This window comes from Stegostoma tigrinum, chromosome 20 (assembly GCF_030684315.1).
Source record: "Stegostoma tigrinum isolate sSteTig4 chromosome 20, sSteTig4.hap1, whole genome shotgun sequence".
NCBI lineage: Eukaryota > Metazoa > Chordata > Chondrichthyes > Orectolobiformes > Stegostomatidae > Stegostoma > Stegostoma tigrinum.
Genome location: NC_081373.1, coordinates 44,679,149 through 44,706,525, shown reverse-complemented (window position 1 = coordinate 44,706,525; position 27,377 = coordinate 44,679,149). Strand labels below are relative to the sequence as shown.

Sequence of the window (27,377 nt, the reverse complement as noted above, 5' to 3'; positions counted from 1 at the left end):
ACAATCTTGATTTGTGACTCTTCATTTGTGGACAGGGTTTATAGGATGGCAATCACTGCTGAATTCCAAGTTTTGACCTAGTTGTGAAGCCATAGTGTTTATCTGTAAATTGGAGCAAGAAAAGTTCTATTGGAATCAACAAGAAGGGGATGGTTTTGGATATGATTGAGGCAAAGTTACAAACCACAGGATGATAGAATGCAAATTAGAGTCAAAGAGGTCTGCAGCACAGTAAAAGGCTGTTCAGCCTATCAAGTCTGCCTTGGTCAAACATAGGCACCAAAGTGTTCTAGTCCCATTTTCCAACACTAAGCACATAGCCTTGTATGCCTAGATATTTGCAAGTACACACCTAAAGACTTATTAAATGTCATGATTCCAAATGCTTTCAGTTACTTTTCTTTATACTGATAAAACCTTTAGTTTTCTCAGGACCATGACGCGAAAGGAATTCAGGTATTTACTCGTACATATTAATCAATTAAAACCTTCTAAATGATTAAAGATTTAACAGCATCTTAGGGTTTGTTTAATACATCCTCATCAGTGGTACGACCCTTTGATCTTTTATTTATAAATTCTGTGTCTGATACCACCTTATTAATACCTGAAGAAGGAGCGAGGCTCCAAAAGCTTGTGTTTTCAAGTAAACCTGTTGGACTATAACCTGGTGTCGTGTGATTTCTCACCTTAGTTTCCGGTCTTAGCTGTGTCACAAATGGGAAGTATAAATTGGCAGGCGATACTTCCTTGGTCAGGCATTCTCAACCAATTTAAAGTAAAAGATGGTGGGCAATTTTGAGATTTCTCATGGCTCAAGGATAGTGTTGACCTGAAAATGGTCCAATACGATTAAGGGGAACTTTGCCCAGGCAACAGACGGTCAGTTTGCAAGGCTCGTGAGGATTAAATTGTTTAAAAGTAACATCATCCTGGTATCACCCAGCTGAGTTCTGAGCATAGTTGGGAAACCACTTTGGATTTGTGTGTAACAAACTAAGGTTCTTTAAAAGCCAATCAAGTCATACTTTAATGACACATTCTGGTAGAAATTGAACTGTTAGCAACTGTTGGAAGGCAATCACGGATATCAGCAAACCAGCAGTTAGCCACAGTGAGAGGTGAACACTACAAGCAGTAATTCTCTCAAATTCAATTCACCACTTTCTTTGGATATCGTAATTCTGTCCATGTTAACAAGCCCTGCATGGATCCATAAAAAAAGAAAACTAAATTTACCATAGATCGCAAAGAAAGAAATTACCAAACAAGATAATACTTCTTGTAAGTTTTACATTAACATGGGTCAGAATAAGTGTGAATTAAACATAACTTAACAGGCCAACCACCATCAGTACAAATTATAAATTACACATGGATCAGCTTATACTACTTCTTCCTCAGGTGGTTCAGGAAATTTGGCATGTCCGTAAGGTCCCTCACCAACTTCTATGGACATACCATTGAAAGCAAACTGTCCGGGTACATAATGGCCTGTAATGGCAACTGCTCTGCCCAGGACAGTAAGAAACTACAGAAATGGTGCGCACAGCCCAGATCATCACAGAACCTAACCTTCTATCCATGGACTCCATTTACATGGCTCGCTGCTGTGGAAAGGCTGTCAACAACATCAAAGCACCCCGATAATTATCTCCTACAACCTCTTCCAGCAGGCAAAAGATATGGAAACCTGAACACATGAACAAGCAGGTTCAGGAACAGCTTCTTTCCAGTTATTATCAGACTGTTGAATGGGCTCTAGCCTCAAATCATATCACTTGCAATGTAACCCATATGCCTTTAAGTCTTTTTGAGCTGCCTGTACCACTTGTAAACAAAGCTTTTCAGTGCAGGTGACAACAAAATAGTTAATGAATCTTCATTAAAGTTTACCAGGTCACACGGACAGTACATAAAATTACATCCAAATAAAATGGCCTGCTTCCACAAGTTTACAAATTGTTAAAAGTCCTTTTCAAACATTTTTGAAAACAATTACAAATCATTCAACATTTTCAAGCAATTACAAATTTTCCCTACTTCTGCTTCTAAGTCAAATGACAATATGTCAGTAATTTACAGGGACCCTGAAGTATAAACCTTCACTTTTTGTCTGTAGAGTCAATGACAGTGGGCTCGTAACCCAGAACCCCAATCGATTGTCATACAGCATGACCAGTTCTCTCGCATCCTTTAGGGAGTGAGACTGCCAACCTTATCTAGTCTGGCCTATACGTAACTCCAGACCTGCAGCAATGTGGTTGACCCTTAAATGCTGCCCTGCTGCACCCATATCCTATGAATGAGTAATAAAAAAGAAATCCCCGTAACATGGGTGTTATCTCTGTTTCAGTAGTTTGAACTTTGCAGGAGAAGCAGCAGCTTGCATCAGCCCAACAGCCAGAGTGAAAGGGGCAACTAATCTAACTGCAGTTTCTGTCTCTCCTACAGACACATGGGCCCAATACAGGGGGTAGGCCCAGGCTGGTAACTCAAAGGAGGTTCAGGCTTTAAAGGCAAAGAGTCATCTTCCTTGCAATGTCCTAACATTAGGCTCTCGGAGCAAATAATCAGAGATTTTTGGAAGCAGATGGCCAACCTCGCAGAACAGATAGCCATCCATAACCCACGGTTGTCAAGGTGACCAGAAACTCCATTTCTTTCCTTCCAAGGATCTGCAGGTGTCATCTGCAAAATTTCACAATCTACTGCCCACATAGGCAATACCCATGCCACCAATGTCCACAGCCATCCCAAGGTGGAATGTGGGGCTTCAGGCAAATCACACTGTACACAACACCATCACCATCTCCAATTCTAGCTTATGACTCTCCTGTTTGTGAATGAAAATCTCTGAGTTCACCATCCTAGCATCAGTAATCATGATTGCGATTTTACGAGGCTTTCCTTGTGTTAATGACATCTTGCCATCTACAAACTAAACTGGAAGCAAAAGGAAAAATCACACAGTATCATCCTCACCTATTCAAAGATATTGCCTCCCTGGTTTCTAGTTTCTCCCAGTTCCCTAAAGAGACCACCAGGCCCTTCCACACCCCACAATGCACCAGGCCTGGAGTGATCACCATAATTTGTACTTCCCTAGGGATAGCTCTGCTTATATCTTGTTTACAAAGGTCACAAACTAGATCAACTTTGATACTGACGAAGCAAATGAAACCTAGAGGAATGGATGGTTCAGATCACATACAGAATTTGACAGATCCATGGACTGATTGATTGTACTCATCTGATAATTGAGGCACCACCAGATCAGTCAGCAAACTCAGTTCTATTGATGTGCTACTGTCCTGTGACAACTGGACGAACATTATGCAACTCCATGCCAGGTATCATGGAAGCAGGCTTAGCTCCTTCATCATCAGTGTCTTCTGCACTTAACAGTCACAGTGTTTGGTTCCTGGATGATAAAGATACCCAATGATGAATTGACCATTGATTTTGATGAGAAACCCTACCACTCAGGACCTGGAGTGGCATAATGGGAACCATGTTAGCATCAAGCTATTAGTTTGCTGATGGTGATTTCCAGTGCTTTGCAAATCCTTGCTCCTACATGGGCCTCCAAGATCGCTGTGGTCCGCTGGATCCTACACATTGTAGTGCCTCAGAGAGGACAGGAGCTGATACCAAGGGAATGTATAGAGTTGTTGACCTCCTCCTCTCTCAGTCTGCAAGTGGTTATTGTAGCCACATAACTGACTGCTAGGGAATCGCATGAAGGACTATTCCAGGTATAATTCACTCGAAAAGCATGCTTACAGTAAGCTGTGTTTCCTATTCAGAGTCCGAACCCCATCTTCAACATGCATCTTTCCGACAGTCACCCAGACATCCATCATGGTCATATCCTGTTGTACTCATCATTCACTGGAAAGAAAGAAACGAAGGTAATAGTGATGAAATTTTATTACATACGTTTGACATTGTGTTTTTTTTTAAGTAACGAGTAATAAATAAAAATGAAGAATTCACATCAACTCATGTTTTCGTCGAAATAAGGAGTATTAATGAAACATAAAAATGCGAATGAATCCCTTTGTATAACTAATACCTTTCCTCCTCTGTTTCCCATTACTTTTACTTTGTGCTACACACTTGGATTCAGCTGACCTGGAGTTAGGTGGCTTATTTCCCTGCTCTGAGCCATGGGTTCTCCACAGTGGAAATCACTGAGTTTTGGAGCCCATAAAGACTCCATCAAAGTCTATCCAATACATGCTGTGCTAGGGCAGACTAGATATTTGGGAGGAAAGAAACTATGTGAAGCTTGGCACAGCGGGGTGTGGGGTCAAGTGCTGAAAAGTGGGAGTCCCTGGCGCTCCCTCCTCCTGCACTCAGGAGAGAGAGAGAGACATGAGTGCGACAAATATAATTAATAGTGAGGATGGATAGACAACATCTAGGGACAGTAATGGTGAGGAATGGGTGTGAGAGGGTAATGGGGCAAGGGTGGGTTTTAATGTTGTCTGGTGGTTCGAGGTGACGACTGCAGAGAAAGGATTGAATGTGACCAAGGTGCAAAAATCAGAGGAGTACCATGCAAGCGATTGTGAGGGAGGCATGAGGACAGTGTCTACTAGCCAACAGTTGAAACCTCTTGTTTTGTGAGACCTCATGAGGTGTTCAAACCTCTGTGTGATTGGATCCAGGTCCTAGGCACCTGTTTGTTCAGCTTCCCCATCCTGACAAAAGATTGTTTCTCCTGTCCCCTGACTACATTTATCAAGACCTCCAGACTGAATCTGAGAACCAGGGGAGCAGCCAATCCATAACCAGCTCACATCCTGTTGCTTGCTCCTTCTTGTTGTTTCCATTGTGAGCCCTGCTCCAGTTCATTTCTTTTTTTCCTCATTGCTTGTTTAGTCATCGTGTTCACCCATCTTGACAGGTTTGATCAACATACGTACATGAGTCAAATGGCCTCCCAAAGCCAAAAACAATTCTGTCCTTTCATCAGGGAATAAACCCGAAAAAACCCCCAAACCTTTCTATCCCATATAACCAGCGATTTCTTTGTAATAATATATCATTGGACAACCAGGAGGCCTGTTTATTGCTAAATGTTCAAAATGGGGTGGGGGGTGCAATTAATTTGTGAATTGGCGTTATTGTAGGACAAAACTCTACACATGCTACTTTTGTTTTTCCAGCAGCAATGAATTCCCCACCTTGCAGAATCAGTACAAAGATGGTGCGATACCAATGTTGCAGTTAAGATGAAGATTTACCAAAATTGACTCCTGGAGAGGCTACCAGCAAAAGTGAACATCAGGAAGTTAGCACACTCTCCCCACCATTTTCCAAATTCACACTGCCAGCAACATTTCCACCAGCACTACTTATTTAGGAAAAACAACCCCGTTAAATTTATAGCTTGTCTGTCACTCTTCAACCTTCATTAGATATTTACTTCCAGTTCTGCACCATTGAATGTAATTATTTTTCCTTACCAGTATAATTTCATAAATAAAACCAGACTGAAATTGCTTTGCACTAACAGTAAATGTGGGAATAGGTAATTTACAAAAGTTCACTTGATCTGTGAATCTTTGATGGGATTTCTACATCCCATAGTGTAAATTCCATTCTAAAGCAGTCATTCTTTGGTATGTTTCAGCTTGATAATTATGGTCAAACATCTTTGTTTTTCACCTGTGGGTATCAGTAGTCATGTTAAAAAGGAAAAATAAAGTTCAACTGAGACATGTAGAATTCAAGGGTTCCACTTGCAAAGGAAAAGACTTCTAATGTTTGATATGTAAGGCCATACCTCATAATAGGAAAGTTTTATGTATCTGGACTTCATCCCCTTCTTCTCTGTATGTGCATGTTAGTTGACCAGTTCTTAATGCTTTTCTCTGAGCTCTTCCTGCTCTTAGATTCTATCTTTGTCAGGGGTCCAGCAAGCGAACCATTTGTGCAGGATTTTGAAGTTTCTATTAAAGTTATACCGAAGGAGTGGGAGAATTCACCCCCTCTTCCACAAAATACTTCTTTCTCCATTTCAATTTGAAGTTCAATTCCTGAAATGAGATTCCTTCCTTCCAATATTCACCACCCGGAGCAGAAACATTGATATAATTGTCAAATCTGAAACAGAAGGAAGGTGAGGAGAATTATGTTTCATTGTACACGAGGAGTTATTATGGTCTGGAACACAATAGTTACTGGAAGCAGGTTCAACTGTCACATTGAAAGGAAATTTGAAATATACCAAAGAAGGAAACACATGGAGGGATATGGAGGCAAGATTTCAATGAGAGTGAATGGTGCAAAATCACAAAGGAGTTTCTTCCTGTTTCTAAACATACCAGATTATCCCTCTTCATCTTCCTTACTATCTTCAAAGCCTTCAGTGCTGTTACTATATAAACTCCTCAATTGCTTCTCATTGACTGCCTCAAACTAGAGACCAAGTTTCATCCTTAGTTATCCAAACAGTGCAATAATGTCTCACCTTAAATTTGTTACCCATCTTCATGTTTATCCTTCTGTCAACTCTTTTGAGTTTACACAGAATTCATCCTTAACTTCTCCTCCATTTGAAATCTAATTGTGAATGGTCAGTGAGTAAAACAGGATAGTAGTAAGTGATAATGATTAGGGAATGAGAGACAGAGGTTGGTCAGTGAGTGACACGGGAAAGCTACCTTATAACAAGGAGTGGTCAGCGTGTGACAATTGATGGCCAGTGAAAGACACTGAATGATCAGTGAGTGACACAGGATGGTCAGTGAGTGACACAGGATGGGCAGTGAGTGACACAGGATGGTCAGTGAGTGACACAGGATGGTCAGTGAGTGACACAGGATGGGCAGTGAGTGACACAGGATGGGCAGTGAGTGATTTGATGTCAGATCATCAGTAAATAGTATATTGAATGGTTACCGAGGTGACACTGGATATTCAGTTTCTGATATCAGATGGTAATTGAATGTTTCAGATGATCAGTAGATTATAGTGGTGCTATATAAATGGCAATGAATAGTTAGTGAGTGAGATACCCAATCAGCAACTTGATGGCTTGAATGGGCAGTAATAACCCTGTGACTCAGTAACAGTTTTTTATTGCTCCTTAATGTCTGGTGCAGAATTTGCTGTGATGTCCCTGAAATGTGAGTCAGGATATTCATGGGGAGACAAGGAGGGAGGCTGTAAACAGCTGAAGAATATAGTAAGATGAGCAACACAAAGAGGCTGCTGAATTTGAAGGCAGGACATTATGTATCTCTCTCACCTCCATCCTACCTATGTCACTCTGGCTCACCATAGGGTCAGAAAACAATTGACAGTATACCACATCCTCACACCTGCCAATGGTCTTCAGTAATGGGGAGAGGGCTGCTCAATGTTTGCAACTTGGAGAGGTGGGGAGGGAGACTATTGAGGTTGGAGTGTGAGTGGTTGGTGTTTTGGCAGATTGGGACATGATAAAGAGAGAGTTAGAAGATAGTGATACAAATATGGAAGAGAGAAAAAACTTCTATTGCTTGACAGGGGTTTCCCTGCAAGGCTGGTGAAATATTTCTGCTCCTCTGAACCAGAGATATTTCTGCAAAATATGTTTACTTCATCAAACAGGCAGCCCCACTGCTGTTACAGTATTGGATTGTCTGCACCCTGAGAAATCTGTGCACCATTAGTGAGGTTTAAATCAGTTTCCCAATAGCACTGTGGTGTTCAGGTATAAATAGACATTTACAACACAGAAGAAAGCTATTAACCCATAATGCCCATGTCCGTCAACAAAGATCTGACTACACTAATCTTGTTTTCCAGATTTTGATCCTTAGCTATGGCAGTGAAAATCTAATTACTGCCTAAATTTTATAGGCATCTCTGACTCAACCACTCTTTCGTGAGTGCCAGACTCCTATCACCGTCTGGGTAAAAATATTTCTCCTGAATCTCCACCTTAAATCCATGCCCCAGTTATTTACCCCTCTATGAATGGAAAAGTGACTTCCTATCTACCCTATCTATGCTTCTTTTAAGCTTTGCATATCTAGTGGGCCCCTCTCAATCTTTTCTGGTCAAGGAATACAAACCCTGTCTCTTCGACCTTTCCTTATACCTCAGAATCTCCTGCCTAAGCAACATTTTGGTAAATCTCCTACGTGTTTTTTGAGAATAATTGCGTCATTCATAAAATGTGGCAACCAGAGCTGCATGCAGTACTCTAACGGTGGTCTAGCCTGCGTTTTATATACTTTCAGCATAATCTCCTTGCTGTTGAATTTTGATCAGATGATTTCGGGAGTTATCCAGGGATGTTGATGAATGCAATGTATTTGATGCAGTCCACGTGGGGTATTAGAAAGATTTTTGATAAAGTCCCTCATGACAGACTGGTCAAGAAAGTAAAAGCTCATGGGACAGAAGGCAAAATAGAATATTTGATATAAAATTGGCTGAGTGGCCGGAAGCAGAGGGTGATGCTACAGGGATATAGCTGGGACTGGAAGTGTTTACAGTGAGATTCCATAAGGCATACTCCTGGAGCTCTTGGTGTCTGTGGTGTACGTTAATGTACAAGAAACTTAAATGTAGGGGCTATGATCAAGAAATTCATGAATGACACAACAATTGATAGGGTGTAAATATTGAGCTGTATACTATAAACTGGAGAAGGTTATTATGCCTTGCCTGGTAAATGCAAGTATCCTAAATGCTTTCTTTGCCAACTTATCCACCTGCCCTACAACCTTCAGGAGTCTGTGGATATTCATATTAAGGTCTGTCTGCAGTACCTTTTGGGATCCTATTAATCATGGTGCACTCCTTTGTTTTGTTAGCCCTCTCCAAATGTATAAACCCACACGCATTCAGGTTGAATTTCATTTACCACTGCTTTGCTCACCTGACCAATCAGTTGGTATCCTTGATAATAAAGTGTGAAGCTGGATGAACACAGCAGGCCAAGCAGCATCTCAGGAGCACAAAAGCTGACGTTTCGGGCCTAGACCCTTCATCAGAGAGGGGGATGGGGGGAGGGAACTGGAATAAATAGGGAGAGAGGGGGAGGCGGACCGAAGATGGAGAGTAAAGAAGATAGGTGGAGAGGGTGTAGGTGGGGAGGTAGGGAGGGGATAGGTCAGTCCAGGGAAGACGGACAGGTCAAGGAGGTGGGATGAGGTTAGTAGGTAGCTGGGGGTGCGGCTTGGGGTGGGAGGAAGGGATGGGTGAGAGGAAGAACCGGTTAGGGAGGCAGAGACAGGTTGGACTGGTTTTGGGATGCAGTGGGTGGGGGGGAAGAGCTGTTCCCCCCCACCCACTGCATCCCAAAACCAGTCCAACCTGTCTCTGCCTCCCTAACCGGTTCTTCCTCTCACCCATCCCTTCCTCCCACCCCAAGCCGCACCCCCAGCTACCTACTAACCTCATCCCACCTCCTTGACCTGTCCGTCTTCCCTGGACTGACCTATCCCCTCCCTACCTCCCCACCTACACCCTCTCCACCTATCTTCTTTACTCTCCATCTTCGGTCCGCCTCCCCCTCTCTCCCTATTTATTCCAGTTCCCTCCCCCCATCCCCCTCTCTGATGAAGGGTCTAGGCCCGAAACGTCAGCTTTTGTGCTCCTGAGATGCTGCTTGGCCTGCTGTGTTCATCCAGCTTCACACTTTATTATCTTGGATTCTCCAGCATCTGCAGTTCCCATTATCTCAGTTGGTATCCTTCTCCAGTTTACAGTTATACGCTTCAATATTTACACACTATCAATTTTTGTGTCATTCATGAATTTCTTGACCATAGCCCCTACATTTAAGTTTCTTGAACATTAATGTACACCACAGACAGCAAGAGCTCCGGGACTGTGCCTTATGGCATCCCACTGTAAAGAGACTTCCAGTCCCAGCTACATCCCTCTGGCATCACCCTCTGCTTCCTGCCACTCAGCCAACTTTATATCAAATATTCTATTTTGCCTTCTATCCCACGAGCTTTTACTTTCTTGACCAGTCTGTCATGAGGGACTTTATCAAAAGTCTTTCTAATACCCCACGTGGACTGCATCAAATGCATTGCATTCATCAACATCCCTGGATAACTCCCGAAATCATCAAAATTCTCAAAAATGACACCCCCTTAGCAAATCCATGCTGTCTATTCTCAATTAGTCCATATCTGTTCAAGTGCACAGACCTTCTGTCAATCAGAATTCTTTCCAATAACTTCCCCTAATGCTTCCTCCCTTTTTTAAGTATGGGACAAGACTGGCAGTCGTCAAGTCCCCTGGCACTTCATCTGTGGCCAGACAGGATTTGAAAATTACAGCCAGGGCCGCTGATATCTCCACCATTGTCTCCTACAACAATTTACTCTCTCTGTGTTAATCTCTTCTAATATTTCACTGTCCTCCGTTCTGATTTCTGTACTGGCATTTAGGTTGTGAAGACTTATGTCAAATATTCATTGTCTTCTGAATTCACACACAGATTACGTTTATGGCTGCTTCTGGGTCCTACTCCTTCCCTCATTATTCTCTTACTCATGATATATTTTAAAAACCCTTTTGGCTGTTTCTCTATTCTATCCACCAGTGCTTTCCCATGCACTGTTGTTGCTTCCTTTTTAAATTTCCTCTTTCACTTTATATGTTCCTCGAGGGAATCCATGGTATTGACTGCTTAATATCTGACATAAGCTTTGCCTTTTTTCGAGCAGCTGATCGTGCTCCATCTTTTCGTGAACTCTCAGTGATAGCTCTGGTATCCATACTCCCACAGGCTTATTAGTCTCAGCTCATCGATCATAAGCCTTGGGCTCTTTGCTTTAAGATTTGTTCCATGTAGCCTTGATAAGCTCACTTCTTTCCTAACCAGCTTATGTTTCCTCTGTCTTCCAGACTCATTTCAGCTTTTCTCCCCTCTAAACAGTGTCAGGATCCCATCTCCTGCTAATATTATAATGAATATAGGAGCAAAGAACAAGAGTAGGCCACTCAGCCCTTCGAGTCTGCTCTACCATTCAATACGAACATTGCTGATTTGATTTTAACATTAACTCTATATTCCTGCATATTCTCAATAATCTTTCATCACCTTGATAATGAAGAATCCATCTATTTCTGTCTTAAAAATATCTAAAGATTCTGCATCCACTGCCTTTTGAGGAAGGGAATTCCAAAGACTTGTAGCCCTCTGAGAAAAAAAAACGTTTTCTTCATCTCTGGTTTAAATGTGTGCCCTTTATTTTTAAAATATGATCCCTTGATCTAGATTTTCCCACAAGTGGAAACTTCCTTAAACATCCACCCCATCAAATCCCCTCAGGATCTTATATGTTTCAATTAAGTCACCTCTGACTCTTCTAAACTCCCGTATTCAATTCCCCTCGCGAACTATCCATAACATGCTATTTCCTTTCCCGACTACTTATGAACCTGCATACTAACCATCTTCAATTCACGCAGTACCCAGAACTCTCTGTATCTCAAAGCTCTGCAACCTCTCACCATTTAGATACTATGCTTCCTTTTTAGCCTTACTGCCAAAATGGCAAGTTCACGTTTCCACATTGTACTCCACTTGTCAGATCCTTGTCCAACTCATTTAACCTATCGATATCCCTTTGTGAGCTGTTTATGTCCTCTTCACAGCTCACTTTCCTAACTAGAGATAAAAAAAACTGCAGACACTGGAATCCAAGGTGGACAAACAGGAGGCTGGAAGAAGACAGCAGACCAGGTAGCATCTGGAGGAAAGGAGAAATCAACGTTATGCATATTACCCTTCTTTAGGATTGAAGAAGACTTTCCTAACTATCTTTGTGTCATCAGCAAAGTAAACCACTATACCTTTCGTTCCTTCATCAAAATCTTTACAAAATTGCAGAGTTGAGGCCCATGCACAAAACCCTGCTGCTCTCCACTCGTAACGTCCTGCACCCTGAAAAAAGATCTCTTTATTCCTACTCTCTGCTTCCTTTTATCCGGCTAACTTTCTCTCCTTGAAGTGTCCTACCTCTCTGCAGTGGGTACTTGATTGCCATAAAACTTGCTTCCAGAAGCAATTACAAGTTGAGATTGTGATTCCAATTGTTTTTTTTTGTTTTTATTTCCCATACCCATTCTGTTCTTTGCAATGAAGTTAATGCCAAGGCATTTAGGTAGTGCTATATTTGACATAATTGATATAATAATAACCATTCTTTGTGAGCTATTAAAGTAAGATGGAGCTTGGCAATTGTCTGAGAAATAAATTTAGAGAGAGCTAGGGTGAGGATTTAGAAATGTTTAAATACCAGATTTAATATGGTAAACTGTAATGGATCTATTTTCAAATAAAAAAGGTCTAAAGGATTAATGATAACAAGGTGTAGAGCTGGATGAACACAGCAGGCCAAGCAGCATCACAGGAGCAGGAAGGCTGACGGTTCGGGCCTAGACCCTTCATCAGAAAATAATTTTCTGAAGAAGGGTCTAGACCCGAAACATCAGCCTTCCTGCTCCAATGGTGCTGCTTGGCCTGCTGTGTTCATCCAGCTCTGCACCTTGTTATATTGGATTCTCCAGCATCTGCAGTTCCTATTATCACTAAGGGATTAATATCCAATTTTGGTCAATCTTGCATGTAATAGATTTCAGGGAAAGTTGGCCATGAAGGACCCTCCTTCTCAACCTTACTCCTAGCTGAGACACAGTGTCCCTTGGGTTAAATCCATCACCAGTCATCCCTCTCCAATGCGAGAGCATTGGTCTGGCCTTCTGGGATTACAATGACTTTACTTTACCTTTAGAGCTAGTTGAAGACCAGGCATAACTTTCAATGGGTAGGATCCTTGGATAGATTGGATAACAAAGTCTAAAGCAATCAGCTAACCTGTTCCCACTAGCTTGAATCAAGGAAAATTATACGCAGTACTTTCATGATTTGGGTCTCAGTATACAATACATTCCCACTGACTCCAGTTGCAGGGTTAATGTACCTTGGAAATTCTACTGAGGTTGATTTTTGCCAATAGCAAACAAGATGTACTCCACATGCACAGTGCATCTTTCTACTCTGAGAAGTAGGGTTTAAATTAAGTTTTTATCTTTCTAAAGCCATGGATATAGCTTGCAGTGAGCAGAAAGCAATAGAGTAACTTCAGCCCAGATGTGCAAACTTGTGAAAGGTAGACACACAAATGGTAGAACTTGACTGGATTGGGAATCTCTCTCTAATTCTAATTATCTTAGTCTCTGGTTTGTTGGCATACAGCCACTTTGTACTGTGACTCAACCCTGTTTTTGACATTATTCTGGCTAGTTTCATTCCAATGATCTTACTTTTTCTTGCTGTGTTCAATTATTTCTTTTACATTTCTATCTCATTTCCATATCCTTTTCCCCTCTTCGTCATTTGTTTTCTCTACATCACTTTAACTAGTGATATTTGTCACCTCTCTTCCACTTATACCATACCACGCAACATCTGTAACCTCTGTTGCAAATTCAGAAAGGATGTCTTCCTCACAAAAACCAAGAAAGCATCATGTTCACAATAGTGGATATTAGTTTTCACTTTGTCAAATTTAAGGTTAAGACAAGTCCGTCATGATTAAATATCTCACTATTGTCAAAGAAGCTCCCTCAACAGGAAATAATTAGGCATTAGTGTCCTAAAGATATTACAAATTACCCTCAACATTTCAATCCTATAGACTTAAAAGGACAGGCCAATTTATATGTAGGGCCTTTTCTACAGCAATGTAATACATTATATACTTAAAAGGACATGCCAATTCACAGGGAGGCATTCATTATTTCGTGGTGAACAACCAATTTTTAATTCAGTACATAAGTTAATAGACTTTCATAGGGTTCAAAGACTTTCTAAATATTTTTACGTACACTTCATGCAGAAAGCAATTTTGTAAGGTTCTCAAAGCTTTCCCTGAACTGCAATGCGGTCTTAGCGTGAGTTAATGGCAAACATTTCTAAAATCTACGTGTTTGGATATATTGTGACACATCTCCATGGCCATGAGAGACGAGGTGAGACTTGAACCTAGACCTTCTTACCCACATGTAGGGATAATACAACTCCACTGCAAAACTCTAATAGGAGTTATGTACTAAGTGAAATTTAAACCCACTTCTGAGACATAAATAATTAAGTTTGTACTTTCATTATAATGGCTAATGATGGAAATCTGTGAAGGATAGGGTTATGCAGGACACCTATATTGAGTCAATTAAAGAGATTAACTGACTTTTGACCATAGAAAGAACGTGCTTGAGCATATTTGACAAAGCATAAAGGTAAAGCATAAAACATTAAGGGGTAGTTGTTAACTACATGTAAACAGTAAAATAAGGGATTTAATCTCAACTTTGTAAATAGTCACCTTATATCAGTAATCACATAACAGATCATAAAGCAGTAGCCTCTGAAGAGCGATTTTTCTTTGCAGACCTTCATTTTAGGCTTAATGGTGTGGTTAGAAGAAATAAAATGTTCTCTTACCAACAGCCTATGTTCAGCAATCTCTCTTGACCTTTAGCCAGGATAATAACCACTTCCAAGATCCATCGCCAACATAACAAATAAACTGGATCAACTGCTGACTTAGAAAATGAAAGCAACTATGGAACTGTTTAGATGGATAAGGGTTATCCAAATTCAGTTTCATATACAGGGCACGAAAATTCCAGACCTCTCCAACTGACTGGCAAATGACACCTCTGTAACATTGCCTTCTCCTGTATCCACCACCACATAGAAGAATAAAATCAGCAATGTTGTCAGAGCACCATTGGCTTCAGGTCTCATACCACCACTCTTTCATCAATACAGTGGCAGTTTTCTGGAATTCTGGGCTTGACAGGGTAAATACAGAGAGGTTGTTTCATCTTGTGGGAGAATCTAGGACTGGAGAGCATTATCTCAGAGTATAGAGTTGTCATTAAAGACAGAGATGAGGAGGAATTTTTTCTCTCGGAGAAAGGTCAATCTGCAGAATTCTTTACCCCAGACAGCTGTCAAAGCTGGATCGCGAAATATATTCAAGGCTGAGATAGACAAAAATTTAGTCAGTAAGAGAATCGAGGAGTTGGGGAAAAGGCAAGAAAGAGTTGAAAATTATTAGATCTGTGATGATCACATTGGGTGACAGAGCAGGCTCAATGGGCTGAATGGCCAAATTCTGCCCCCATATCTTATGGTCCTACAGTCTTATGGAATTTCTCATCTTGGACTCTTCTGGAAGCATCAAAAATTCAAGGAATGAAGATACATAGAGAAAGTCAAACTTCTCAAGGTGATAAGGGATGGACAATAAATGCAGCCTTACCTGCATCATCCAAGTTCCAGGAACAAATTAAGGAAAAGATCTCAAAGCATAAATTTTAATTCGGGTTTATTAAGAAGGAAAATTAAACTGAGGAAAGGCATCCAAACATTCATTAATTTGCAGTAAAGGATATTTGATTCCTCTTTACTCTTTTAGACACAGTTTTTCGCTTTCAAATTAGGTACTTGCAGAAGATTTCTGTTTCCTAAGTTTCCTCAATTGGCTGCTAAAGTGAATTTTTTTTAATGAAGCCCTAAATTATACACTTCTGGCTTCAAATTCTAAATGGGAACAAATGAAAACAAAAAAAAACTTTCGCAGTTGTTCTTAATGAATACATGGGTTAGGATGCAAAAAACCACCTACCTTGAAGCATTTTGACCATTGATCAGCAGTAGCATACTTACCTCTGAGACAGAAAGTTAGTGATACAAGCCCCAGTCCAGACATCCGAGTTCATAACAAAGGAACTCTGACGCATTTGTCTGATGCATACACAACAACCTTGGCACAACGAAATTAGTTTTTGACATTGGTGATGGAATTCAGAAAGATATATCTTATTTGATGCAAAGTTTTAAAAAAGACCCCGATAAGACCAACTGACTGCGCATGGTAAGATCCATTCGTTTTTAATGCATCTGGGAGTACATTGCTAAAAACATTTCCGATTGGGGCAGAGCTCAGTTACTTCGCGGCAACATAAAAGGTACAAGCACGCATGCCTGGCTGTCTCATTAACTTACTTGTGCTCGGTGCATTTGTAATTGCTTCTCGAATAATGCATAGTTAACATGCATGTATCTACAGCAGCTTGTTAACTGATTTCTAAAGAGAACTACGTAACTATAAGCTGTTTACCTGAAAGCAATATGCTCAATCAGAATTGAACAAGGAGTCAAATACAGAGTGGACCTGGAGGAACACCGCAGATTAAGACTCCTGATCAAGGGTGTAAACCCGAAGCGTAGACTTTCTTGCTCCTCTGATGCTGCCTGACGTGCTGCGTTCCCCCGGCTCCGCACTGTATTGATTCTGACTCAAGCATCTGCATTCTTGCTGTCTCAGATTGAACAAGGAGAGTTGGTTGCTTTGCAAACTCATTATCTCTTCTTGTCATTTGATATACCGGAATCGGCTGGAGCAAGTTTCTGAGGCTTTGTTTGCAATAGTTTGCCAAGTTACTTCTAAAGAAAACTGCATAATTACAAGCTACTTACTTGAAAACAATCTGTTAAATTACAAAGAGATGCCAAAATTGAACAAGGTGAGCTGCTTGCTATGCAAACAGTTCATTTTATCTTTTCCTGTCATTTAAAATACTAGAAGATTGCTGGAGTGAGCATCAGTGGGCTTTTTCAACTGTGAAGTGAGATATTGTATAATAACTTGTTTGATAATACATTGTTCTGGGAATTACAGGTAGTGGAATTCAAAGTGCTCTTAGAATTATCTATTGTGGCACTGTCAATTCATGTATATTGTTTGTATGATAGCATTGTTGAGTCTAATCTCTCCATCTTCTTTGAATTTTTGAGCCAAATCCAAATATTTCTGTCTTCCAGAATTTTGATGTTTGTTATAATAAATGTGGTGTGCAATATTTTTGTCAATGGTATTGAAGCAAATTCATGAAATTTATGAATTTTACATGATGCCGTATTGTATTACTATATTACAATTAACATCATATAATCTATGGTATAGTAATACCAAAACTAGTTTTTAGCATCAGTTTTGTTTCAGATCTTTAATATGTTTAGGCCAAGTGGCTCTTTCTCCTATCTGGGAAATTCTGTGCACCATCTTGAGAATGGCATTACGAGGAGACAATGTTAAAAATCATTACTGATGGCCATTCTAACAAACTATGATTAATTTTTAATAATTTAACATAGCATTGTATTAAAAATCCACACATTTGAGATATTGCAATATAGTAATATAACGTGTCAGACATCCAAAGCTGGTAATCGATGAGTTTATATTAGCAAGGCAAATGATTCGCAGAAATTAAAATTTGCACTAGCCTCATGATGAATTATTCGCTTAGCATCGATGAAAGCACTGAGTAAAAATTGTTCCAGAGAATAGTACACAGATGAAAAACTGTTAAATATCACAACAGCTATATAGAAGTTGGAACCTACCCTCATAAGGATAATAAAAAAAATCAGTTTCAATAACAGCTTCAAATAACATTATTTCAATATTCAAGGCAATATTCCTCAGGAATATTTAATGCTTTTCCCCATTTATTCATTCAGATGAGAGTGTTGTTGGGTAGACAGCATTTATTGCCCATCCCTAAAATTTAGAGTCAACCACATCGCTATGTGTCTGGAGTCACATGTAGACCAGGCAAGATAAGGAAAGCAGAGATGATGGGAACTGCAGACGCTGGAGAATCCGAGATAACAAAGTGTGGAGCTGGATGAACACAGCAGGCCCAGCAGCATCTCAGGAGCACAAAAACTGATGTTTCGGGCCTAGACCCTTCATCAGAGAGGGGGATGGAGAGAGAGTTCAGAAATAAATAGGGAGAGAGGGGGAGGCGGACTGAAGATGGATAGAGGAGAAGATAGGTAGAGAGGAGAGTATAGGCGGGGAGATAGGGAGGGGATAGGCCAGTCCGGGGAGGACAGACAGGTCAAGGAGGCCGGATGAGGTTAGTAGGTGGGAAATGGAGGTGCGGCTTGAGATGGGAGGAGGGGATCGGTGAGAGGAAGAACAGGTTAGGGAGGCGGGGACAAGCTGGGCTGGTTTTGGGATGCAGTGGGGGGAGGGGATGAGCTGGGCTGGTTTTGGGATGCAGTGGGGGGAGGGGAGATTTTGAAGCTTGTGAAGTCCACATTGATACCATTGGGCTGCAGGGTTCCCAAGCGGAATATGAGTTGCTACAACTTTTGGGTGGCATCATGGTGGCACTGCAGGAGGCCCAGGATGGACATGTCGTCTAAGGAATGGGAGGGGCAGTTAAAATGGTTCACGACTGGGAGGTGCGGTTGTTTATTGTGAACCGAGTGGAGTTGTGCAAAGCGGTCCGCAAGCCTCCGCTTGGTTTCCCCAATGTAGAGCACCCGGCACTCTCCCCTGCAACCACAGGAAGTGCGACACTTGCCCCCACACCTCCTCCCTCACCCCCATCCCAGGCCCCAAGATGACTTTCCATATTAAGCGGATGTTCACCTGCACATCTGCCAATGTAGTATACTGCATCCACTGTACCCGTTGTGGCTTCCTCTACATTGGAGAAACCAAGTGGAGGCTTGGGGACCGCTTTGCAGAACACCTCCGCTTGGTTCGCAACAAACAACTGCACCTCCCAGTCGCGAACCATTTTAACTCCCCCTCCCATTCCTTAGAAGACATGTCTATCCTGGGCCTCCTGCAGTGCCACAATGATGCCACCCGAAGGTTGCAGGAACAGCAACTCATATTCCACTTGGGAACCCTGCAGCCCAATGGTATCAATGTGGACTTCACAAGCTTCAAAACCTCCCCTCCCTCCACTGCATTCCAAAACCAGCCCAGCTCATCCCCGCCTCCCTAGCCTGTTCTTCCTCTCATCTATCCCCTCCTCCCACCTCAAGCTGCACCTCCATTTCCTACCTACTAACCTCATCCCACCCCCTTGACCTATCCATCCTCCCCGAACTGACCTATCCCCTCCCTACCTGCCCACCTATACTCTCCTCTCCACCTATCTTCTCCTCTAACCATCTTCGGTCCGCCTTCCCCTCTCTCCCTATTTATTTCAGAACCCTCTCCCCATCCCCCTCTCTGATGAAGGGTCTAGGCCCGAAACATCAGCTTTTGTGCTCCTGAGATGCTGCTGGGCCTGCTGTGTTCATCCAGCTCCACACTTTGTTATCAAGGTAAGGAAAGCAGTTTCCTTCCCTAAAGGACATTAGCGGACTAGATGGGTTTTTCCAACAATTGACAACGGATTTGTGGTCATCTTTAGACTCTCAATTTGATATATTTATTGAATTCAAATTCCATCTACCATAGTGGGATTTGAGCTTCAAGTCCCCAGAACATTATTTGGCTCTCTAGGTTAACATCCAGCAATAATACCACCAGGCTATTGCCTCCCCTCAACTCCAGCATTGCGCTTCCTTTTATTAAGCTACATGTGTATAGGGCAGATGCTCTTTCAGGAAGCGTCAGCAGATGACAGGAATTGAATGGAACCACTTACAATTATTTAAACATTGTACTGCTTAGTCTTATCTGCAAGCCATAACATTGCAGTAATATGCAACACCTACGATCTTCTCAATTTTAGTACTTTTTTTTGCATTAACTAAATAAGTTGTAGAGATGGTGAGAGCACTATTTATTACAATTTTTGTTATTGTGTGAGATCACAATAATCCTTCAGTTTTTAATGGGGATAAAATGAATGCCACTAATGCAGATGGTGATATGAAGCTGTGAACAACAGATTCATCAAGATTACAGGAGATTTCCTTCGGTTTCTGCAGAGATGGATCAAAATCATTTGCTTAAATGGACCATAATAAACTTTAAATAAATTACTTTAAATACAACCTTTTTAATTCAGGCTATAGGTTTCATTTAGGCATAGACACATTCTTTATAATGTTTCAGTATTTTCAAACTTCACAACCTACTGCTTGAAGAAATTTGGTACTCAAAAGCTAGTTGGGTCTTAGGCACGCCTAAGATGGGTAAACACCTGTCAGCGTACTTAAAAGTATTCCATACTGATAAGGATTTCAACATATATGGTTTTAATGTATTTGACTTGGAGTGTGCTTTTCCTTCCTGAAAGGACTCAAGCCAAATATCTAAGCCCAGAGAACATACAGACAGGACAGCAAGTGCCACAGCTCAGGGATTCCCAACTAAAACCACTTTGCTTACCAACATAGATAACTGCTAGTCTTACAGCTTGTCAGGTCATGGGCACTGCTACCCATGTGGGTACCTACTTGAAGGATATTCTATATCTGAGAAACGAGAGTTTCAGTCCCAAGTGTCCAATAACCAGATGCCATTCTTAAGCCCAACTAAAAGTAAATGATGTTAATACCCCAGGTTATTGTCCAATAGGTGAATAAGCAGCGCTCCAAAACCTTTTCAAATAAATCTGTTAGACTATAACTTGGTGTCATGTGACTTCTGACCTTGTCCACCCAGTTCAACACTGGCACTTCCACATCATTGATATCCCAGGTTATTGCACGACAAAATCTACTATACACTATTGAACTAGTTCAGTACTCCTATTATGAACCAGCTTATCATCTTGAAGTCATCTGCCCCTAAACAATACAATCAATTTCATTGCCAAACAAAATTGTGTTTAGTCATTATAGAATGCACTTTGAAGTACATATAACCAAAAACCTTTGTTCCTATATGGCTGCCAATAATGTATAAACTATTTAATGGTGTTTCAGAGAAGAATTATAAGACAAAAAAATGATGGAGCCTCATATAGCATGACAGTATAGCTAATATTAACAGATAGGTAACGACAATGTCATGAAGGGTTTTGAAAACAAGGATGAAATTTTAAAACTGATGCATTGTTTGACCAGAAGCCAGGAAGATAAAGAATAAGTTCCCAAATGTGAGTTTATACTCCACTCTATGTAGGAGTATGATGTACAATTCAATGTATTACATTGGGTACATCTTGTTGGAAGCCTAATGACCGATATGAAAATCAATAATGTTCATATGCCAAGAAATAACAGTACCCCAGTGAAACATAACTCTCTGCTGCATAATTTTATAACATGACATGGCATATGCATAATGTAAAAAAAACAGCTGGGTGATGAAAATAGACAATCAGAATAATCCATTAAGCGGTGTTGAAGGTGTTGAATAGGCACAAGACAGAAGTGTATTTGTGAGGACAGTTCTCTACTTTGCGACATTTATATGTTGGTGATGAAATGCTGCTTGTGATGTGATCTAGACTGATGAGGGAGTCTTTTTCCTTTCCTAATGACAAGAAGGCTCATTGAAAGTAGCAGTAAATTGAAAACATCAGTGAATGATGAGACAGCACTCAAAAGGATAAATAAATTTTGAGTTTTCATTGCCGGAGCATTAAAGGCTGAGTTCTAGGGCACACAAACAAGCTTACTGCAGCCCCACTGGGAGTGCTGTGTACAATTCTGGACATTACATGGGTAAACCTGACTCCAGAGACAGTGCAGAGAAAGATGATTATATTTATATGCAGGGTTAGACTTGTGAATTATGAAGCAACACCATGGAAGCTGAGGAATGTCTACACTAGGAAAAGGGAGTTCTGGGGAAACCGATTAATGGATTTAAAGTTCTAATTTTTAAACTAAACTCTACAAATGTTGACATAAGTACAAAGAGGTTTTATTTATTTATTCTTGTCCATGTTCTCATGATGTACCAAAACATTTTACAGTCATTAATTATTTTTGAAGTCTTGTTACATTGGCAAATACAACAGCCAAATTGGGCACACTGAGGTCCTATAAACAGTAATGACAATTACTTAATCTATGCTAGGGTGGTACTGATCAAAGGATAAATGTTGGACATGACTTCAGCAGAATTCCCATCCTCTTTCTCAGATGACATCATAGGATCTTCTACAATGGTCTGAATAGGCAGGTAGGGCTTGAGATTAACATCTCATCCAAGTATTAGACCATAAGACATAGGAGTGGAAGTAAGGCCATTCGGCCCATCGAGTCCACTCCACCATTTAAATCATGGCTGATGGGCATTTCAACTCCACTTCCCTGCACGCTCCACATAGCCCTTGATTCCTTCTGAGATCAAGAATTTATCAATCTCTGCCTTGAAGGCATTTAATGTCCCGACCTCCACTGCACTCCGTGGCAATGAATTCCACAAGCCCACCACTCTCTGGCTGAAGAAATGTCTCATTTCAGTTTTAAATTTACCCCCCTCTAATTCTAAGGCTGTGCCCACGGGCCCTAGTCTTCCCGCCTAATGGAAACAATTTCCTAGCGTCCACCCTTTCTAAGCCATACATTATCTTGTAAGTTTCTATTAGATCTCCCCTGAATCTTCTAAACTCTAATGAGTACAATCCCAGGATCCTCAGCCGTTCAATAGTACGTTTAACCTACCATTCCAGGGATCATCCGTGTGAATCTCCACTGGACACGCTGCAGCGCCAGGATGTCCTTCCTGAGGTGTGGGGCCCAAAATTGGACACAGTATTCGAAATGGGGCCTAACTAGAGCTTTATAAAGCCTCAGAAGCACATCGCTGCTTTTATATTCCAACCCTCTTGAGATAAACGACTACATTACATTCGCTTTCTTAATCACGCACTATCTCTGCAAGTTAACCTTTAGAGAATCCTGGACCAACACTCCCAGATCCCTTTGTACTTCCGCTTTATGAATTTTCTCACCATTTAGAAAATAGTCCGTGCCTGTATTCTTTTTTTCCGAAGTGCAAAAAGTCACATTTACTCACATTGAATTTCATCAGCCATTTCCTGAACCACTCTCCTAAACTGTCTCAATCTTTCTGCAGCTTCCCCACCTCCTCAGTACTACCTGCCTGTCCACCTATCTTCGTATCATCGGCAAACTTCGCCAGAATGCCCCCAGTCCCTTCATCCGGATCATTTATATATAAGGTGAGCAGCTGCAGCCCCAACACTGAACCATGTGGGACATCACTTGTCACCGGTTGCCATTCCAAAAAAGAGCCTTTTATCCCAACTCTCTGCCTTCTATCAGACAGCCAATCCTCAATCCAAGCCAGCAGCTCACCTCGAACACCATGGGCCCTCACCTTGCTCAGCAGCCTCCTGTGAGGCACCATATCAAAGGCCTTTTGGAAGTCTAGATAGATAACATCCACTGGGTTTCCCTGGTCTAACCTACTTGTTACCTCTTCAAAGAATTCTAACAGGTTTGTCAGGCACGACCTCCCCTTACTAAATCCATGCTAACTTGTTCTAACCTGACCCTGCACTTCCAAGAATTTAGAAATCTCATCCTTAACAATGGATTCTAGAATTTTACCAGCAACTGAGGTTAGGCTAATCAGCTTAAAATTTTCATTCTTTTGTCTTGATCCTTTCTTAAACAAGGGGGTTACAACAGCAATTTTCCAATCATCTGGGACTTTCCCAGACTCCGGTGACTTTTGAAAGATCACAACCAAAGCCTCCGCTATTTCCTCAGCTACCTCCCTCAGAACTCTTGGATGTAGCCCATCAGGGCCAGGAGATTTATCAATTTTTAGACCTTTTAGCTTTTCTAGCACTTTCTCTTTTGTAATGCCTACCATACTCAACTCTGCCCCCGACTCTCCCTAATTGTTGGGTTACTGCTCATGTCTTCCACTGTGAAGACTGACACAAAGTACTTATTCAGTTAGAACATAGAACATAGAACAGTACAGCAAAGAACAGGCCCTTCAGCCCACAATGTCGTGCCGACCATTGATCCTCATGTATGCACCCTCAAATTTCTGTGACCATATGCATGTCCAGCAGTCTCTTAAATGTCCCCAATGACCTTGCTTCCACAACTGCTGCTGGCAATGCATTCCATGCTCTCACAACTCTCTGTGTAAAGAACCCGCCTCTGACATCCCCTCTATACTTTCCTCCAACCAGCTTAAAACTATGACCCCTCGTGCTAGCCATTTCTGCCCTGGGAAATAGTCTCTGGCTATCAACTCTATCTATGCCTCTCATTATCTTGTATACTTCAATTAAGTCCCCTCTCCTCCTCCTTTTCTCCAATGAAAAGAGACCGAGCTCAGTCAACCTCTCTTCATAAGATAAGCCCTCCAGTCCAGGCAGCATCCTGGCAAACCTCCTCTGAACCCTCTCCAAAGCATCCACATCTTTCCTACAATAGGGCGACCAGAACCGGACGCAGTATTCCAAGTGCGGTCTAACCAAAGTTTTATAGAGCTGCAACAAGTTCATCAGCTATTTCCTTATCTCCCATCACTAGCCTTCCAGCATCAGTTTGGAGCGGCCCAATGTCTACTTTTGCCTCTCGTTTGTTTCTTATGTATTGAAAGAAACTTTTACTATCATTTCTAATATTACTAGCTAGCCTACCTTCATATTTGATCCCCTACTTCCTTATTTCTCTCTTTGTTATCCTCTGTTTGCTTTTGGAGCCTTCCCCATCTTCTGATTTCCCAGTTTACTTGGCCACTTTATAGGCTGTCTCGTTTTCTTTGATACATTTCCTGACTTCCTTTGTCAGCCATGGCTGTCTAATCCCACCCCAGATAATCTTTCTTTTCTTTGGTACGAACCTCTGTTCTGTGTCCTCAATTACACCCGGGAACTCCTGCCATTGTTGCTCTACTGTCTTCCCCGCTAGGATCTGCTTCCAGTCGATTTTCATCAATTCCTCTCTCATGCCCCTGTAATTACCTTTATTTAACTGTAACACCATTACATCCGATTTTGCCTTCTCTCTTTCAAACTGCAGACTGAACTCTACCATATTATGATCACTGCCTCCTAAGTGTTCCCTTACTTTCAGATCTTTTATTAAGTCGGGCTCATTACATAGCACTAAGCACATATTGGCAACTTAAACAATATAGCCCAAAGAAATCAAGGTGATGCTTAAGTGGAGTTTGAATTTATGACCAACACATTCTGCAAACATGGCCCACCACCTAAAAACAGGATCCTGGAAATGGATGTCTTATGTCTGGTTACCAGCCAGATGTATTTTGTCATTCACCAATCCTCCTTTCTAGACATTTTCTAAACAACCAGTTCAGGGGGATGTTATTACACACACCTCTGGAACAGATAGGACTCAGGTCTCCTGGCTCAGAGACAGGAACATTACCGTTCTGTGCTGAGCCTAAGGGTCTGTCTGATTATCAGTGGTAGAAGGTAGACTATTAAAGTTTTTTTTAACAAAAAAGGCACCAACTTTCTATAATGAGGTATATTTTATCGCATGGTAGCAACAGATACAGTTAACATTAGTTTGTTAGACATAATTACAACGATCAGGAACCAGGTACCAGGTTTGCCACATCTATCTCCGACTGGCTCACATGCAAGATGGATCACGGCTCCACCCAGAGACTGTGCTACATAATCAGATTGACCGGAATGCACTGCAATACAATATTAACGCCTTCAGAAACAATATCTCATACATTACAATGGTGGACAGTGGAGGCCCGTTTGAAAGGGAGGTGCTTCCTTTTATGAAGGTCGTTTTGACGGTTACCAGACTATTGTGGATGAAAGACTCGGCTCCTTGATGGTGATCCATTGCTCACTCTGTTTCAGCAAACTCGGCCATGATTCAGGAATAACACTTTTGTCTCGGAGTAATTATTGGCCAAGTCTAGTTGACACTCTACAGCAGGACCAGTAGGAACCATCTTTTGGGTGAAACGTGACTAGGAGGCTGACCTTCCCACCTGATGGATTTAAGGTCACTAAAACAGACCAAATGCTCCTTACTCTATTGTGGGATCTTGCCGTGCGCAGTGTGATTCCTACAACACAACAATGACCTAAATGGCACACTGGGACCTTTCAAGCTCATAGAAGCCGCTAAACGCAAGAGGCTTCCTCACGAACTTTCCCGCCAACCTGTGAGCACAGAAAAAGTTTTCTGCTCTTAGACAAGAAAAAGACAATCCCAGAATGAAACGGCTGCATCAAATCAATCAACGCAAATTGAATTAACCTTCAAAAACGATGCACTAAATAATGTTGAAAATGTTCTGTCTGATCTGTGTGTTGCCTGTGTGTCTCTTGAGAATCGCCCTAGGCCCAAATATGGCATGAAGCGGCAATGGGGAATGTAGCCTGAGAAATCAATGAGCTGCTGTTTAACCTGCAGAGACACCGCCGAACGACAGCCCCTTGTTCCCTGCCTACGTCAGGCTGTCGCTACCGACTCTGTTTCACACTCGCGTATAAAAAGGCCCCGAGGTGTGAGAGCGAGCTGAGAGCTGTGATCTCCAACTAGATATTACAACAACAAGAGGAAAGTTGCGGGATGATTTCAGGAATTCCGGTGGGAATGCCCGTGCTGCTGACACCAGAGCGGTAGTGAGGAAGGGTTTCAGGCAGACCGGAGGATCAGATGGGAAGGTGGGCTCTGTGTTTTGGATGGACTGTGGATCTCTCCCCGGAAGGGTTAAGCGGCGAGATTGGGATCTGACCGTGCTGCCCCGTTCCTGTATCTATTTGCCCGGCTCCGGGAGGGGAATATGTTGATGTCTGTGGGACCGCGCTGCCTGAGCTCGGAGCCTCGCTTGTTTGCTCAGCGGCCAGACAGCCCTCACCTTTGGAGAGAATTTGCAGCGAACCAGGCAGCTGGGGGGCTCGACCTCTTGGACAGCCCCAGCTAGAGGGGCCGGAAGCTCTCGGACAGCCGGCTCTGCAGGACCCTCCAGAGCAAAAGGAGGACGATTCAGAGGGAGAAGCGAGAGGGGAAGTGTTGGTCTGATTCAGGAGGAGCTGGGAACCCGGTTCTGGAGCTGATCAGCCCGGATGCTGTGGGCACTGTCCGAGCTGATGACGGACGTTAACGGCAGCTTGCTGAGTAATCTCCGCCGCCCAGGGAACCTGGGCAAGCCGCTGATGAGAGGCAGCTCCGTGGACCCCCACCCACTACAGGTGAGCCCCTGCCCCAGCCCGGCTGCCCCCTCCAGCTTGGGGAGCCTGGCTAACGGCACTGACTGCGGCCAGCAGATCCTGCCGCCGTACGGGGACACTGAGAAGGTGATCATCGGGGCCATTCTGTCCATCATCACCCTGCTGACCGTGTCCGGGAACTGCCTGGTCATGATCTCCGTCTGCTTCGTTAAGAAGCTCCGGCAGCCTTCCAACTACCTGATCGTGTCCCTGGCCCTGGCTGACTTGTCGGTGGCGGTAGCCGTCATGCCGTTTGTGATCGTTACCGACCTGATCGGCGGCCAGTGGATCTTCGGGCAGCTCTTCTGCAATGTCTTCATCGCCATGGACGTGATATGCTGTACCGCTTCCATCATGACCCTGTGTGTCATCAGCATCGACAGGTGAGCTCCCACAGGCCAGCACCTACC

The 27,377-nt window shown here is 42.2% G+C and overlaps 1 protein-coding gene and 1 long non-coding RNA gene across 2 annotated transcripts in view; one reads left to right on the top strand and one right to left on the bottom strand.

Moving 5' to 3' along the window:
- Window positions 1–721: 721 nt before the first annotated feature.
- Window positions 722–27,377, bottom strand: LOC125461874 (uncharacterized). The gene is made up of 3 exons (XR_007249564.2): window positions 27,238–27,377; window positions 5,798–6,117; window positions 722–3,894 (listed from the first exon to the last, which is right to left on the bottom strand). It is a non-coding gene; the product is annotated as an uncharacterized LOC125461874 (long non-coding RNA).
- The window catches only part of LOC125461873 (5-hydroxytryptamine receptor 7), a 48,331-nt gene continuing 47,200 nt past the window's right edge, over window positions 26,247–27,377 (top strand). Inside the window, exon 1 of the mRNA XM_048551170.2 lies at window positions 26,247–27,350. Within this exon, the coding sequence (XP_048407127.1) occupies window positions 26,824–27,350 (527 nt within the window). The 5' untranslated portion in view covers window positions 26,247–26,823. The remainder of the gene's footprint in view (window positions 27,351–27,377) is intronic.